The 16826-nt window shown below is 51.2% G+C and overlaps 1 protein-coding gene across 17 annotated transcripts in view; it reads left to right on the forward strand.

Annotated features, from left to right (window-relative positions):
• Trak1 (trafficking kinesin protein 1) overlaps positions 1–16826 on the forward strand; it is a 179326-nt gene that overhangs the window by 137207 nt on the left and 25293 nt on the right. For all 17 annotated transcript variants that reach the window (XM_076577392.1, XM_076577399.1, XM_076577400.1 and 14 more), the window contains 8 exons: positions 524–600; positions 8279–8395; positions 10207–10307; positions 11124–11232; positions 13212–13290; positions 13930–14060; positions 14989–15063; positions 15854–15991. In XM_076577392.1, coding sequence (XP_076433507.1) covers positions 550–600; positions 8279–8395; positions 10207–10307; positions 11124–11232; positions 13212–13290; positions 13930–14060; positions 14989–15063; positions 15854–15991 — 801 coding nt within the window. In that variant the 5' untranslated portion in view covers positions 524–549. The remainder of the gene's footprint in view (positions 1–523; positions 601–8278; positions 8396–10206; positions 10308–11123; positions 11233–13211; positions 13291–13929; positions 14061–14988; positions 15064–15853; positions 15992–16826) is intronic.

Genomic DNA, 16826 nt, shown 5'->3' on the forward strand with positions numbered 1-16826 from the left:
TCTCATGATGCAGTGAGCTGTATTTGTAATGAAATTGTGCTCGATGTGCATGCGTGTGTGTGTGTGTGTGTGTGTGTGTGTGTGTGTGTGTGTGTGTGTGCACGCGCACGCGCACACACACACACACACACACACACGTGGGCACGAGTGTGCAGCAGCCAAGGTGGTAGAGCTTGCGGAGTGGATTTTCAAAGGCTAGTACGCTGCTGATACGGAAGCTTCAGAACTTTGGAATCTAGGCCAGTCGGGAAGAAGGGGGCTTGTGTCCCTGTGAACTTGTCAGCTTGAGAATGTTGTTTAATAATGATACGGACATCTGCCTTCTGCGAGCTGGGCCTGTGTGGTCAGTGGGTCCTCAGGCCTTCTAGTGATTCCTGATTCAGTGTCACTGGCGTCGGAGCCTGGGGACGCCAAGGTCAGTGTGTGTAGAATCTCTGGTGTCTGACACTCAGACACAGCTGAGGACCAGCTGCTGCCGGCTCTCCGACGTTCGCGATCTCACTGCCTTGTCTGTGTTTTACAGTTCTATGTGCTGAAAGAGTTGGCCAGATGACTAAGACATACAATGACATAGATGCTGTCACCAGGCTTCTTGAGGAGGTGAGTGTCCGGGGGAGGGGCGGGCTTCTGTGGGGATGGTTCCCATGGGCTCCCTGCCTGTTCAGGAAGGAGCCTCACACTGGGCCCTTGCAGGATACATATAATCCAGTGGTTTCATTTTGGTATTTATCCATTTTGAGACAGGATCTCACTATGTAGCCCTGGCTGGCTTGGAACTTGCTGTGTAGACCAGGCTGACCTAGAACTCACAGAGATCTACCTGCCTTTGCCTCCCAAATGCTGAGATTAAAGGTAATCACCACCACACCCAGTAACTCTGTCTTTTCACTGGTAACTGTGTGCCGAGGTCTTTGCAGCCATTGATTTTGTGGGCATGTATTGGATTTGTTGTTAATGTTTGAAAAGAGAATCTTGTGAGGCCAAGGCTGGCCTCACACTTGCATGTAGCTGAGGCTGGCTTTGAACTCCTTGTGCTCTGACCTCTGCCTCCTGGCTGAGGTTACAGGAATGTACCATCATGCCCAGCCTTCTGGCGTTGTAGTATGGCATTGCCGTGTACAAGCGTGTTGACCCACATTCATAACTGCCCTGAGATGTATACAGTCAGTCGGCAGGGTGCAGGCCAGACACACCTTTTTAGATTCTTGATATTACAAGTTTACAACACAAAAATACAGTGCCGTTTAAGTACTTGTTGGAATACCCAGTTTCTGACCAGAGAAACCCAAACTGTCTCCGGGAGAAGAATGTTTCCTTACCTGTGGCTTCCTGAGTGTAGTGTATGCCCTTGCTTAGTCTGGCCAGTGGAGCGGGGTACAGTGTCAACACAGAGGCACAAAGCGACGGGACGGTCACTCCGGTCAGGGTGGCTACACGCCCTTGAGAGACTGACGGCTGTGGCGTTCTCAGTTGGTCCCGGTGTTTGTTTTCATTTGGGAACAGGGTCTGTGCAGTTCCACAAGGACACATGGGTATACCTGTGTATCTGCAGGCCAGGGTGGGCAGGGCTTGGGGAGAAGTATTGGTAATTTTTTCCCCCGTGACCAAATCGGACAGAAACAGCTTGAGGGGAAAGGGCTTTAATTGTTTTTTAAGATTTATTTGTTTATTATGTATACAGTGTTCTGCCTACATGCATGCCTGCAGGCCAGAAGAGGGCGCCAGATCTCATTACAGATGGTTGTGAGCCACCATGTGGTTGCTGGGAATTGAACTCAGGACGTCTGGAAGAGCAGCCAGTGCTCTTAACCACTGAGCCATCTCTACAGCCCCGAAAGGGCTTTAATTTGTGTTCACAGTTTCAAGGAATCTCAGCACAACCATCAGGGGAAGGTATGGCAGAGAGGCTTCACCTGTGGAAGTGAGAGCATGAGGTTCTGGTTGTTCATGGGGTGGCTAGCGGCGAGGACCAGGTTACAGCCTTCAAAAGCCAGCCCTAGTGACCCTCTGCCTCCAGCCAGGCCCCGCTCCTTAACTTGCCACAGCCTCCCAACACAGCACCACCGGCTGGGGGCTTCGTGTTCAAAACAGCAGGGCTGTGGAGGGATCCCTTGATCAGGTCAGACCCTAACATGCCCGCCCTTCAACACCGGCCCTCACCACAGACCTGACCTTCAGTGGACAGGTGGCTTAGGGCCTTGTTTCTGGAATCTCAATGACTCTGGGTTCGGTGACTTCTTTAGCACCTCCCCAGGAAGAGGGTAGGGTCTTGGGGGAGACCCTGCAGGCCCCGGCAGTATGGTGGCAGCGGTGGATGATGCTGGAGCACAGGCAGACCCCGGCAGTGTGGTGGCAGCGGTGGATGATGCTGGAGCACAGGCAGGCCCCGGCAGTGTGGTGGCAGCGGTGGATGATGCTGGAGCACAGGCAGGCCCCGGCAGTGTGGTGGCAGTCAGGGCTTCTGCAGCCCCGCACCGTTCAGCCCTCATGCCCCCTCTCCCCTCCCCCTCACCTTGTTTCTTCCTTCAGTGTACATGATATTTCCACTTACCCTGGAACACATCTGTCCTGTTCTGAAGGAGGAGTCAGAGCTCCGCATAGGTGATGTCAGGGTGTGAGGCTGTGGCAGTCCTCTGGGGATGGCATTTTGAGATGCTGGCCTCCTGCCTTCTGGTGACATTGCAGCTGCTGCCATCGTTTGGCTGGTGTGGCCGTGGCGGGCCCACCCGGCTCACATTGAATTTGGAAATGGCCTTGCTGACCTTTCCCTGTGGGATCCGTTTCTCCAGCAGTGCCACTGTGGGAAAAGTGTTTCTGGCATCCTCCCCTAACCCCAGGTCCAGGCAGCCGCCAAGTCTTTGGGGGGATTCTCCATCTATATCCTCATTTTTATTCTGGGCTCCTGAGCCTGGTGGTGGGGTTTGCCTTCACCTGTTCCAAGTTCTTGGCCTCTGCCATCACCCCACACTCTCCACGATGACCTCACCCACTTCCTGGCCTGCAGAGCTTCTGAGGTTGCATTCAGAGTGACCCACAGCTCACATTCTTCAGCAATGACTTGCTGTCATTGGAGACATAGCTTCCACCTTGAGACCCTGTGACTTCATGATGCTTCTCATGCTTTCTCACTCTCAGCTACAGGCCACAGGCCCTGCGAAGCTGCTCTGGAACCTGGTAGTCTGTGTCTGGGTTAGAAACTGTGGGGGCAGAGCTCCTGCTGTGTGATCTCACAGACCTTCGATGGGATGTCTGTCTCCTGGTGCACCTTTTTTGTTTGTTTGTTTGTTTGTTTTTCGGGACAAGGTTTCTCTGTGTAGCTTTGCGCCTTTCCTGGATCTCACTCTGTAGCCCAGGCTGGCCTTGAACTCACAGAGATCCGCCTGCCTCTGCCTCCCAAGTGCTGGGATTAAAGACATGTGCCACCACCGCCTGGCTCCTGGTGCACTTTTAGGAGTGAAATTTGACAAGCAGTTAAGTGCTGGTCACCCATTGTTGCATAAATTCTATGGATGCTCTTGACGGTAGATGCTGTTATAGTGGAGGGACCTGGATCTGAGGTACCAGTGCCAAGATCCCAAGGGTTTTCCACCACTGGCTCATAACGGCTCCCGCCCCGATGGGACTCAGCTTCTTTGCCTGCTGCATTTGTTCTTCTTCCAGGCTCTGGTAGTATTGCTTGTTGGTTGTCAGGAGGATATTTCTACTTTTGGAATATGATCTGGGCTCTGCTGCCCTGCTGCCCTGCTGCCTGGGCATCTACAGCCCATAGTCCTTGGCTGTGATACATCTGAGGCCTCACTGTGGGGTGATGTTCCATGGGGTATCATCCTTCTCTCTGCTGTCACATCCAAAGGCCACTTCCAGAGGATCCGAGGTATCTAGCCCTTTATTGCAGAGGCCCCGTGTGAAGAACTTTTTCTGGCCAGGCTTGGTAGTGCATACCTATAATCTCAGTGCTTGAAGATCCAGGTGGAGGATAAGGAGTTCAAGGTCATCCTCAGCTATTTAGTGAGTTTGAGGTTAGCCTGAGCTACATGAGACTGCCCCATTTAAAAATAAATGAGAATTATTTTTAAAGAATTTACTTTTCCCTGGTTAATTTTCTAACTAAGCATGGCTGTATGAAATATGAACTCTCCTTTAAACAAATTTGAGTTGGTGGAAAGAATGCCACATCTCGTTAGGACAGTTTCTTCCCTTGGCTCTTCATAGTGCCTTCCTGTTCTGTTTTTGATGGGCAATCATGTCCGCACCTCTGTGTTTTATAAATAGCAACTGTTCCCTTTGTTCTTGGCCCTGATGAGACGATCACAGGGAAGTCCCTGCCCTTCTCTGTAACTGGGCGTCTTAGAGTCTGGCTGCCACAGCCCGTCATGTGACAGCCACCCCAGGCTGCTCCTGCTTGGGCTCTGGGCCTCTGTTCAGGAATGCTGGCTTGCACACCTGGCCTGCCACATTCCGGGGTGCTGCAGGATTTGCCCAGGATGTACAAGTGCGGCTACGAGCTGTGCATGTGTGTGTGTGTCTGTCTGTCTGCCTGTGTCTGTGTTTTGTGTGTGCCTGTCTCTGTGTGTATGTGTGTGTATGTCTATGTGTGTCTGTGTTTTATGTGTGTATGTTTCTGTCTGTGTGTGTGTGTGTGTGTGTATGTCTATGTGTGTGTATGTCTATGTGTGTCTGTGTTTTATGTGTGTATGTTTCTGTCTGTGTGTGTGTGTGTATGTGTATGTGTGTGTATGTCTGTGCGTGTATGTATGTACGTGTGTGTGTGTGTGTGTGTGTGTGTGTGTGTGTGTGTTGGGGAGGGTCTTGACTAGAAGGAGTTCCTGAAGCTCATCCTGATTGGCTGAATTGAGAATGTACCCAGAGTTCACCTCTCTGCCCCAGTAACAGCATGCTTTCCATTGGCCCGTAGTTAATCTTTTTATCCTAAAATTGGTGAATGAAATGAGTCATTGCTAAGTGTGGGAGGCAGGCTAAGCCTCTGCAGCAAGAATGCCAGCCAGCCTGGTGTGTCGGTAACAAGGGCCAATACCAGGTTGTAGGCTTTCAAGCCACCTCCATTCATTTCTCAGAGAATAAAGAACTAGAGTTTGACTGGTTTGTTCCGGGGCCTGAGTTAGTTACTTATCGTCTCTGATTGTCTCTGAGGTGAAAGCTAGGCTCATTTCCTGGCTGTTTTCTTGATTTTAGAACTAAATGTTTAGGAGGTGACTCCTTACCCCTTACACACACACACACACACACACACACACACTCGCCCCTACACACACTCACATACACTCACCTCCTACACACACATGCACACACTCAGCCCACACACATGCACACAAACACCTCGTCCAAACCTGTGATTCTCAAAAGAAACCTAAGTAGCCTGTTGCTTGATAAACCTAGACAGAGCCAGGCATGGGATCGAGGTCAACCTGGGCTGCATACCCAGACCCTGTCTCAAAACAACAATGCCGACACCCAAAAGCCAAAACCAAGAAAGACTGGGGATGGTGGAGCAGCTTCAGGCTTCCTGTCACGCAAGTCGTTCTCTGCCCTCCTTGCTTCTCGTCCTGCAGACATGCCCTGGGTAATTACAGTCAAGATTAGATTTCCAGTGTAGGCCTGAGATCCCTGCTCCCAGCAGGACGAGAGCAAGAGGACAGAGGCCCTCAGGTGTGAGGCGTGGTCACTGGGGCAAAGGACTTCCTTTTGGAGCTCACTGCCCTCTTGTTTTTGTTCCTGGACTGTTCTCTGTCCTCACCCCTCCCAGGCGCCTGCCCTCTCTGTCCCTTGGGCAGCCTTGTCCTTCATGTCCTTGCATGGAAGACTCACATCTGTGCTTGTGGGAAATTAGCAGTGTCGTGGGGTGAAAGCACTGGGGAACGGGGTCAGGAAGTGAGTAGTGAGTTTTAAGCACCTGCTGACCATCCTGTCTGGGTGGGGCGCTTGTCCTGGCAGGGCATCTAACAGGCCTGAGTTGGACTTCTGCAGAGACGGACACTGTGACTGCGGTTTAGCTGTAGTAAGAGGGCTGACACCACTCTGGCCTGTGCTGCTCTGGAGTCCGCCTCTGGGTACTCACTCCTGGGCAGCCTCAGTCACACTGTTCTTCAAGTCCTTCCTCAACTGAGCACAGCCACTGAGTCTGAGAAATGACCAAGGGCCACCGGTGAGGAGGAATCTTCTTGTCTCCCCATGGCCCTTGTGACAAATGCAGGGTTGAGCCTCTCTGATTGCCTGGGCTGTTCCTGTGTCCCTTGGCCATGTGGAGAGCCCTTTCCACGGGTGCTGAGCTTCTGAGTGATTAGGAATGATGGGAAATAAGCAAGGTAGGGGTGGGTAGGGTATTTATGCCTCACTTCTATAAACACCTGACCAAAACTTGAGCTCTAAATGACACTCGAACTATGTGGGAGGCATTTTGATATTTTCATTTTTGAGCTGTTGTTTTCCATTTAAAACAATGTACGGAGTAGAGCATTTGATGTGAGGTGTGCTTAGAGTCCGTCAGCCTCACAGATGAGCAGGCAGCACTAGACCCCTCTCTCCTGTAACTGGTGGCTGATGCCTGCTTGTCTCAAAACAGAAAGTTACAAATAATCACATTTGTGATTTTCTCTAATTTTTTTAAAAAAGGCTTATTTTATGTGTATGACTGTTTTGCCTGTCTGTGCACTGGGTGCCTAGTGCCCAGAGACCAGAGAGGGCCTCGAATCCCTGGGACTGGAGTTACAGAAGGTGGTGAGGAGCCATGTGAGTGCGGGGACCTGAACCTGGACCCTCTGGAAGAGTAGTCAGTGCTCTTAATGTAGTATTCTGCTACATGACTGAGCCCACCGTCAGAAAAGCGGGCCATCTCAAACTCCAAATCATTACATAAGGCCGGGTGTCCCAGACCAATGAAATGGGGAATTTAGAGGGTCAAAGCCCAGCTTATGGGAGAAGAGGACAGGAATGTCTCATAATCTGAGAACTTTAAAAATGACTGTTTTGTACCAAATCAGCACACCACCCACACTTGCCTGTCTCCATGCTGGCATCCTTTCTGTACAGTGGTACGTGAGAAATTGATTCCTCTTCACTTACCTCTTAAACTTCTTATGATCTTATTTTCCAATGAACAAGACATCAACTGCAATTACTTTAGTGATTTCTCAGCTCCCCTGTAGTTATATAGCCTGTGGTTTGAACAAAACTATAGTTTCCTGATTCTGGAGAAAGCAAATGTTCAGGCCACAAGGTAATGCCTCGTGTGGAGTCAGGGCCCCCGACTGTCGTTGCTACGGCCCGCCACTTCTGGGATTCCATTTCCTAGAGCAAGTGAACAGGGTACGTGGCATAGACTGTGAAGTGGTGTGGTCTTCTAGAACATCTAACACAAGCAGATGAATCTCGTGGAGATGGATTTGGAGTTGGCATCTGTCCCCTACCTGGGACATCTGTCTTTGTATGGTCCACTCTGTCTATCCATTGTCATGGCTGAACTAGCAAAACATCCCGTCCCTAAACGCTGCTATAGTTTCTCTGCACTTTGAAAATTCTTTTTTTTTTAAAATAAAGTTAAATAAAACCTGAATAAGAAAGTGAAACAAGCAAAACAGATGCAATTGCATCTGAGTTACTTTAAACCTTTTCATTTCATAGGTTAGAATGAAGAACTCAGCATGTTCTAATACAGTCCAGCCTGATGTGAGCTAAAAAGGCCTGCCTGCCTATGCCAGCTCTTTGCTTTATTGAGGAGCATATTCAACCCATCCATCTATTCATTAATTGATTCACCTATCTACCATCTACCCATTCACCCATCCATCCATTCACCCATCCGTCCGTCCGTCTATCCATCCATCCATCCATCCATCCGTCCGTCCATCCGTCCATTCATCCATCCATCCATCCATCCATCCATCCATCCATCCATCCATCCATCCATCCATCCATCCATCCATCCAGATCAGTCGATGATCTACCCACCCATCTACTCACCCACCCATCCATTCATCCATCTGAGTCAGTGTATTCTCATGTGCTGGCTTTCAAATGGGGACAAGTGTTATCAATGACTAAACAAATCATTTTCCCTCCATGAACCTGGTTTTCATCAACTCTTCCTGCATAGCCCCTGCACATGTATGGCCAAGGTTATTGCTCTTGAACAGGCTTCAAGAACTGGATGGAGAATTGTTAATTCTCCTGCTGTCTTTGAGTACACCCATCTGACACAGCCCTGTTGGCTCCTCCAGAATGCACAGGATTAAGTCCCCATGCTCCCTCTTGTCTATCATAGAAAGAGCGGGATTTGGAGCTGGCTGCGCGGATCGGCCAGTCATTGTTGAAGAAGAACAAGACCCTAACTGAAAGGAATGAACTACTGGAAGAGCAGGTGGAACACATCCGGGAGGAGGTGAGGACCCCTAGCCTGGGAGCTGTCGGGGGGGGGGGGGGGGCCGCATATGTGCAGGTGTGGCCATGACCTTGTCCTCAGAGAGCCCAGATTCTACATGGAGACCCACCATGCTGGGCAGCAGCACACACAGGCCCACACAGCAAGCAGGCAAGGAGCCAGTGGCCCTACACCACTCACCTTACACCAGTGTCCCTGTGTAAGTGCAGGAAACAAGACAACGCCAGAGCCTGCAGTTTTCATGATCCACGTCTTAACTCATGACTGTCAGAGGAGAGTGGACAGACTATCTCAGCATCTCCAAAGGGAGCCTACAGTCAGGAGGAAGGATGCTACTTTCCTGGGAGTGAGGAATAGACTGCATGGAGACCATTAGAGTCAGATGCAGTTGATGGAACAGGGATTCGGGGCTTAGAGCCCGGCTTCTCTCCCCATGACCTGTTTTCCAAGCAGTAAGTTTTAGCCCTGAGGACTCTTCCTTCCCACCTCTTCCTCACTGTCTGTCAGTAACTTTCTTAGTGGGAAAGGCACCCTTTTCCATGACCCTACGGTACAGTCAGTCTTTCTCATTAAAGCTCTTCTGGGGCTGAGTTTACTGTTTCAAGTCAACCTGTAAGAAAGGGTTTTATCCCCAACTTGCTTTCTGAGATGGTAAGCTGGAGTGTTGTAGTTTTGTTGGAGAAAGGAAGTTGTTCTGACCTTCTCTGGCCCAAGGAAATGGCCTCAGTTAGGTGAGAAAGCACATGGGCCAGCATGTCTTTCTGAGCAGAGGGACACACCACCTGGGAGCCGGTGAGTGGGTGGCCGCCCACTGGCCTCCTTCCATGGCGATCTGTGTGAGACCTCCTCAGCCTGCATGAAGAACAGCCTACTCCACAGGATGCAGATGCCTGCTTCCCAGGAGAAGCTTTGGATGGGAAAACTCTGAGGCTGTTCTTCTCTTGGAGGATCATTGAGTGGTTCCTCTGAGTAGGAGAACCCTTACACAGCATATGATACAAGTGGATCCTCCAAGGAAGATGGAGTCCACTCCCTGTGTGGTGTGGAGAAGTTGGAACAAACCCCAAGGCACATCAGAAAACAGACTTCCCATCCTCCTTTATGGCCCTGGTCCCGTGCTTATCAGCACTGAGTGCTGGAAGGGCAGATGAGAAGTTTGACAGTATCCACTGCTTCTCTGAAAGCCTTGAGCTCAAATCGGCAACATTTCAGTCAGCAGCCTGTCTTTCCTCAGGGCTCATCTTTTCCTCACACACTCCACGTTTCTGCCTGGTAGCCACTGTGTGCAGAATAGGGACTGACCGCCTTGGTCAGGGACAGTGTGAGGTGTGCTGATCACATGGGGGGGGGGGGGAGGGCTGTGGTTTTCTAAGTGGAGTCTGTGAACTGCTCCTGGCAGCCCGTCTGGCGTTAGCACATGCCCAGATCTGCTCTGAGATGGCATTGAGTTCTGACAAAGAGAGTGGCTGCTCCTTTCATTTAGTGTATGGCCCATTGTTCTGGCACTCGCCCAGCTGGTCATCTGGCTGCTTCCAGAGCCAATGAACAGTCTCACTCCCACCCCTGGGATCATTCCAGAGCCTTCTGCTCCCCTGTCTGCCCTTCTAACTAAACATTGTGAACATAGAGTTTCCCACCTAGACGTCATTGATTGAGTTTTTCTTAAATGGCATCAAACTCAATGCCTTGAAATTTTGAGTAGTGAATCGATCCTCATTTGGGGCATCATCCCTCCCCAGCAAGCGTTTGAGCACAGAATGGACATTGCCACTTTCCAGAAACCTTCAACCTGCTCTTTCCTCTCTGTGCAGGTGTCTCAGCTCCGACATGAGCTGTCCATGAAGGATGAGCTGCTTCAGTTCTACACCAGCGCTGCCGAGGAGAGTGAGCCCGAGTCTGTCTGCTCAACCCCGTAAGTCACCAGGGCAGTCCCTGGAGCCCGAGGGCAGGAGGGCTGTAGGGGATGTCCTTGGAGGCCTCTAGGCAGGGTCACTAGCAGCTTGGGTTCTGTCTACAGGCCTCAGATGAAGCCATCTCGCTGCTTCTGTGGGAGCTGCAGGGCGGGGGGCTGTTTCCCTCTTACGGGGTTTCATTCTTGTCAGAGCGGCCATTTGCCCTGGCAGGTCATGGAACAGGGAGGAGGCACAGACCCTGGGACCTCAGGCCTGAGTGCTTCTCTGAGAGTCAGCAGGCCCTCAAGTTGGGAGTCCAGTGAGCGATTTGGGGTCCCAGCTCTGTTGTGACTTAGAAGGTGTGTTCCTGTAGCCCAGGCTTCTCTCCACACTGTAGATGGAACTGTTAAGAACACTTAGGTCATGAGCACTGAGTTCACACATACAGCATACATGGAGCACTTACTTTAGAATTTAATTTATTTATTAGTATACATTGGGGGAGGCACAGTCATGACTTAGAGCTTGCATGTGGAGGTCAGAGGACAGCTTTCCGGAGTCAGTTTTCTTGTTGGTCCTAGGCGTTTAATTCTGACTGTCGGGTGTCAGCTTTCACTCCCTGAGCTGGCTCACCGGCCCATAAAACACTTCTTGTGGATAGGTGTGCATGAACTGAATTGGTTAAATAAACCTGACCACACCCCACCCCCAGTTCTGAGCTAATGTGGCTCCTACACCTTTGGGGTAACCCTTCCTGGTCCCCACATGGGGCCGGGTGGGAAGGAAACAAAGCCCCCCCCCCCCCCCGCCCCCAACTGAGTGTGCTCTTCTCTCAGACTGAAGAGGAATGAGTCATCCTCCTCCGTCCAGAACTACTTCCACCTGGATTCCCTTCAGAAGAAGCTGAAGGACCTCGAAGAGGAGAATGTTGTACTTCGATCTGAGGTGACGCACACACCCTGCTCTTGCTCCCTTCGAAGGGTGGGGGTGTCCCTCTGGCAGCAGAGCTTTGGTGACAGTGACATCTGCGTAGCGTCCATCTGCAGAAGCCCTGCCCGAGCGTGCCCTCCCTGGCCGAGCGTGCCCTCCCTGACCGAGCGTGCCCTCCCTGCCCAGGGTGGCTTCTGAGCTGGCCATCACAGGGGTGAAGACCGAGGGGTGTAGGCCTTTCCCCTTCACCCCATGCCTTCCGTGGGGTTCCCCAGCCATGGCCTGAGGGCTGGGGTGACATCAGCTCTCACGTTATTGAGGATCAGATTTGCTCCAAGGAGACCAGAACATGGAGACAGAGTTACACAGTGAGCTTGCAAAGGCTGAGCAGAGGCAGCCTGGGAGCTTGGGCTTCTCAGTGTTTCCTGTGTGGAAAGGAAGGCGCTGCGCCAGGCACCGTCCTGTGCTGTTGTTGTTGTTATTATTGTTGTTGCTGTTGTCGGTCTTCACAGCAAGGCCAAGAGCCGAGCCTCTTCTGCACCAGGCTGCGGGTGTTGGAAGATGTCAGGGTTGATAGATGACAAAGGCCAGGATGCCCCTCTGGCCCCAAGCAGTTTTTTCTCCTCTCCACCACTGCTCTCTGAAACAAGTACCACACTAGTAACAGATTTAGTGCTCTTTGTCTTAATTAACATTGAGCTTGTCTGTAGGCAAGAGATGGCACCACCCTGTCCACCAGGCCCTTGTCTGTCAGGTTTGGGCCGTGAGCCTACCTAAGCTGCCTCCAGACTCGCAGGGCCTCTTGGGGGGACAGGCCATCTGTCACTTTGGACTTGCCATGCACTGCAAAGAGCCTCCTGTCTGGACCTTACGAGGCACCTGACCTGTCCTTGCAGACCCCATACCCGCCAGCCTTTTATTTCTTACAAGGGAACCACAGAGGTTCCTGATTTTCCTGAAGAACCCTCAGAAACAGCTGAAGAGGTGGTTACTGTGGCCCTTCGCTGCCCAAGTGGGCGAGTTTTGAGGAGATTTTTCAAGTCTTGGAATTCACAGGTCTTATTTGACTGGATGATGAAAATTGGGTACCACAAATCCCTATACAGTCTTTCTACTTCCTTTCCCAGAAGGCCTCTGGAAGCGGCCTCTTGTAACTGGAGGACATAAAAATAACTGTGGATACTGTACTTAATGTGAAAGAAAAAGAACAGAGTAAATATGGTGATATTCTAATTGTACTAAATGTGATTTTAATTTTATGTTAATAAATAAAGTTGCCTGGGGGTCAGAGCTATTAGAGCCATAGCAAGAGTGTGGCAGTGGTGGCCTTCAATCCCAGCAAGGCAGGACAAACAGAAGGCCGCCCAGGTTTGGTCTGCTAGCCCGTGGCTCAGATGCTGAGCCCCTGCCTCTCACGGCAGTCTCCTGGCATCTGGCCCAGGTGACTGCCCCAGGCCCAGGCACCCAGCCCCTCTTCCCCAGAGCTAGCTGAAGGACTCTGATTCAGGTGTGAATTCCTGATGGCCCACATCTGCAGACCACGCTGGCCACCTCTGCCTCCCAAGTGCTGGAATCAAAGGTGTGCACCATCACTTCCAGCCCATTTTGTTTTTTAAGACAGGCCCTCAGGCTGACTTGTAGCTCACTATGTAGCCCAGGCTGGCCCCAAACTCATGGCAGCTCTCCTGCTCTAGTCTCCCAAGTGCTAGGGTTATAGAGGTGACACTCTATACTCCCTATTTTGGGAACACTCTGGAGACTTGTGCTCATGTCTCTGTGTGGCGCCCCCTGGTGGTCGGTAGCCTTCAGGTCTCTGCTTTAGAAATGTGCCCATTACCCAGGCAGGGATTGTAGATGAGGTGTCTGTCCTGGACATGCGATGGTCCCAGGTGCAGAGATGTTGAAGGGGTTTGCCCAGCTCTGTGCCTGGACCCTGGTCCACCTGCCAGTCCTGATTGTGTGAGCGCTGTTCCCTGACTAAGTCCCATCCACAGGCCTGTCAGCTGAAGACCGAGACCATCACCTATGAGGAAAAGGAACAGCAGCTGGTGAACGACTGTGTGAAGGAGCTGAGTATGTCTGCCCCCCCCTTCTCAGACACCCCCATCACCGTCCCCACCACCCAAAAGCCCAGTGGCATTTTTCTGAAAGCAGGAGGCCTATGCCAGACTGTGTGGCGACTTTTGCCCCTTTGTGAATCATGAGCCATGCTCTCAGTGAGGTGGACATTTAATTTTAATGGGGTTTTCCCCATCCCCTCTGTTGTAAGGGTCCAGGTAGGACAAGAGAAAGGGCATTTCCGTGAAGTGAAACAGAGCTCATGCTCACATCTAGGAAAATGGGCTTCTGCTCCAAATGCAACGGAAAGCCACAGGGAATCGCAGTATGTGCAGAGCTCCTGCCATGGGGTGGATCTGAGCGTGGTGGAACGTGGGAGTTCAGCTGTGCCACTTCCAGCTCCCTTCCTGGGGCCTGCCTGACCTGCCTTGGGGACAGCCTTCATCAGTAGTCAGCCCTTCCAGGAGGGACAGCCCATGAGAAGCCTGGGTTCCTTCTCTTTGCAGCCCAAAGGAGCCACATTATCACTTTGAAGGATGTCCACTGTGACTCCCTTCATGTCCATCTCCATTCCCCCCATTAAGACACTGTTCACTCCCTGGCTTGTGTATGCTTTTCCAACTCAGCCACCTGCTTGTCATTACTTTGTCACAGGGGATGCCAACGTCCAGATTGCGAGCATCTCAGAGGAGCTGGCCAAGAAGACAGAAGATGCTGCTCGGCAGCAGGAGGAGATCACGCATCTGCTGTCGCAAATTGTGGACTTGCAGAAGAAGGCAAAGGCTGTAAGGCTCCTGCGTCTCTGGCTGCCATGCTGAGATGGGGCTGTGGCTACTGGAGAGGACGGCTCCTACCTGAGCCACGCATACGGTTCTTCTGGCTTCGTGGGCTCAGGAACCGACCCACTGCCCCGAGTCAGCAGAGGCTCTGTGATCTCAGGATAATCTGTAAATGCAGGGCACACATAAAGCTGTGCTGTAGATACGGAATCTTGGCCTTTAACTTACAAATCATGGGGCCGCTCTTGATTTTCACTCTGCCAGTCAGGTACATTCCATGGTAGAATGGTGTGCTGGCTGATTAGTTTCCCGTGTGGGGCTTTGACTGGAAGGAGGAAATGAGATGCCTCCAGGAACAAAAAGAAGAAACGACAGAAAGCAGCCATTCTCTGGAGGCGGGGGTTGGGCGGTGGAGAATAAACAGGCATAGAGGAAAGGCTGTACCTTCAGCATCACATGAAAGGGGCTGGTGAGGTAACTCAGTGGATAAAGAGACCTGCTGCCAAGACTGATGACCTGAGTTCCATCTCCAGAGAGAACCAACCCACACTGTAGGCACACACACGCATACACACATGCATGCACGCATATATGCACACATGCATGCGCGCACACATGTGCACACACATGCACACACATGCACGCACACACACATGCACACACATGCATGTGCACACACACACACACGCACGCACACACGCACACACATGCATGTGCACGCGCACACGCATGCACACGCACACACGAATGAAAACAGTTTTTAAAAGGATGGCTTTTTTTTTTTTCAATTATATGAAAGACGATGTTCAGCTCCAGCGTCAGGTCATGGTCCTAGGTGCTGAGTTCCTCAGGGACAGGCTGTTGACAGGTAACTAGAGGGAAAGGTGGTCTCTTCTGGGTGTCTTAACAGAGGACTTGTCTTTACCATGTTTAGTGTGCGGTGGAAAATGAAGAGCTCGTCCAGCACCTGGGCGCTGCCAAGGACGCCCAGCGGCAACTCACAGCAGAGGTGGGTGTCTCTGCCTCAGTTCTCTAGGGCCTTGGGTTCCGGGAAGGCATATCCACCCGACTACACACACACACACACACACACACACACACACACACACACATACACACACAACAAAAAAAAAAAAACAAAAAAAAAAAACAAAACAGGCCTAGGTCATTCCCCTCATAACCAACATTTTAATATCCAGTTAGCATAATACTGTTTTACCTGGGTCCTGTGCCTACTGCCTCTGGTGGGTGTTGGAACACAAGGAGGTGATTCAGTACCAGCCCAGGACTTGGAATATTCTAGTTCCTGACAGATGCCAACTGTCAGGATGTTCAACTAGGTGAACAAAATATACCACAGGCATGTGTAAAGAGCTGTTCGAAGATATGGCTTGAATCTGAGCATTTTGGTACATGCTTGCAATCCCAGTCCATGAGTGGCTGAGGCAGGAGGATTGCTATGTGTTTAGGCTAGCCTGGGCTACAGAGAAAGTCCCTGAATCAAACAGAAATGAAAGATGATGAAGCTGGAAACAAGGGTTACGATTTGCCTCTTACCAGTTAGTGTCCGTCCAGCTTGCCCACTGTGAACATTTAGCAGCTTTCCCGTCTAGAAGCGTTCCCCAAGTGAAAGGATAAGCCAGCCTTGTGGATCCAGCCGGCCGTGCTGTGTGCCTACAAGGCGGCTGGTTCCATGAGGACTGTTGTGTCATGTGGGAGGGAGGGCGGGCTTGTGGGTGGGTCAGCGCCTGGGCGCTCCCTGGTGCAGGGCAGGCCTGACCCTCTGCCTTTCCCTGAAGCTGCGTGAGCTGGAGGACAAGTATGCAGAGTGCATGGAAATGCTTCACGAGGCACAGGAGGAACTGAAGAACCTGCGCAACAAGACGATGCCCAACACCACGTCCCGGCGCTACCACTCCCTGGGCCTGTTCCCCATGGTAAGTGGGTTCTCCTGTGCCCCTCTGTCCCCAGGCCATTGCCAGGGGCTTCGTGTCCCTTTCTGACCACTGGGCCTGCATCTTTCCTGTCTGGACCTGGACCTGCCCAGCCGGGGCTTCCTAATTCCCTAGGACAGACTGGCCCTTTATTGTCTGTTCTTTCTACTCCTGCTGTTACGAGAGAAGTTCACGGGGAACTTGGTTTAGTTAGGTGTCACTTATGGCTGCTATTGCTGTGTGGGCTATTTTTCCCTGAAGCACCTTCCCCATATCTTAAAGAGCCTGCTCTTCTCCTGGTTCTTTATGTGTTTATTAACCCTTCTCTTGGTATCATTTAGTGTCTGGGATCTGAGTCAATTTTTTTAAAAACAGTATTTTTCCATCATCTTATTTCTTTAGTCCTGGCCTGGCTTGTTCAATATTGGTGCTTTGAAGGGAACGTAAAGGACAAAGGGGGTTTCAGGTTTAGTCTCCCCGTGGACACTGGCTGTACTGGGCGGAGCCAGTCAGTTGTTCCCCTGTGACATCTGCTTGTAAGGGACTGAGCTTGCTCATTCTGTCTTCTAGCACACCAGAGTGTCTTGAGGGTGGGGCCATGCATTAGCTGTGTTCCACCGCACTGTGCAAGTTAGTACATGGCTTTGTAGCCGCTCCACATGGACTGCATGGTGGATTACAGACAGATGGCTTGAGAACAGGCCTCCGAGAGCTCCTGCATATTCAGACTTTGCTCCAGACATTTTTCTGGCAGAATAACGAATCCTCTCTGAAGTGAGAAGAGGTTTTTGTTTTTTAAATTTTTTAAATGTTTATTTATTATTATTGTATTTGTATG

Source organism: Peromyscus maniculatus, chromosome 7 (genome assembly GCF_049852395.1).
Source record: "Peromyscus maniculatus bairdii isolate BWxNUB_F1_BW_parent chromosome 7, HU_Pman_BW_mat_3.1, whole genome shotgun sequence".
NCBI lineage: Eukaryota > Metazoa > Chordata > Mammalia > Rodentia > Cricetidae > Peromyscus > Peromyscus maniculatus.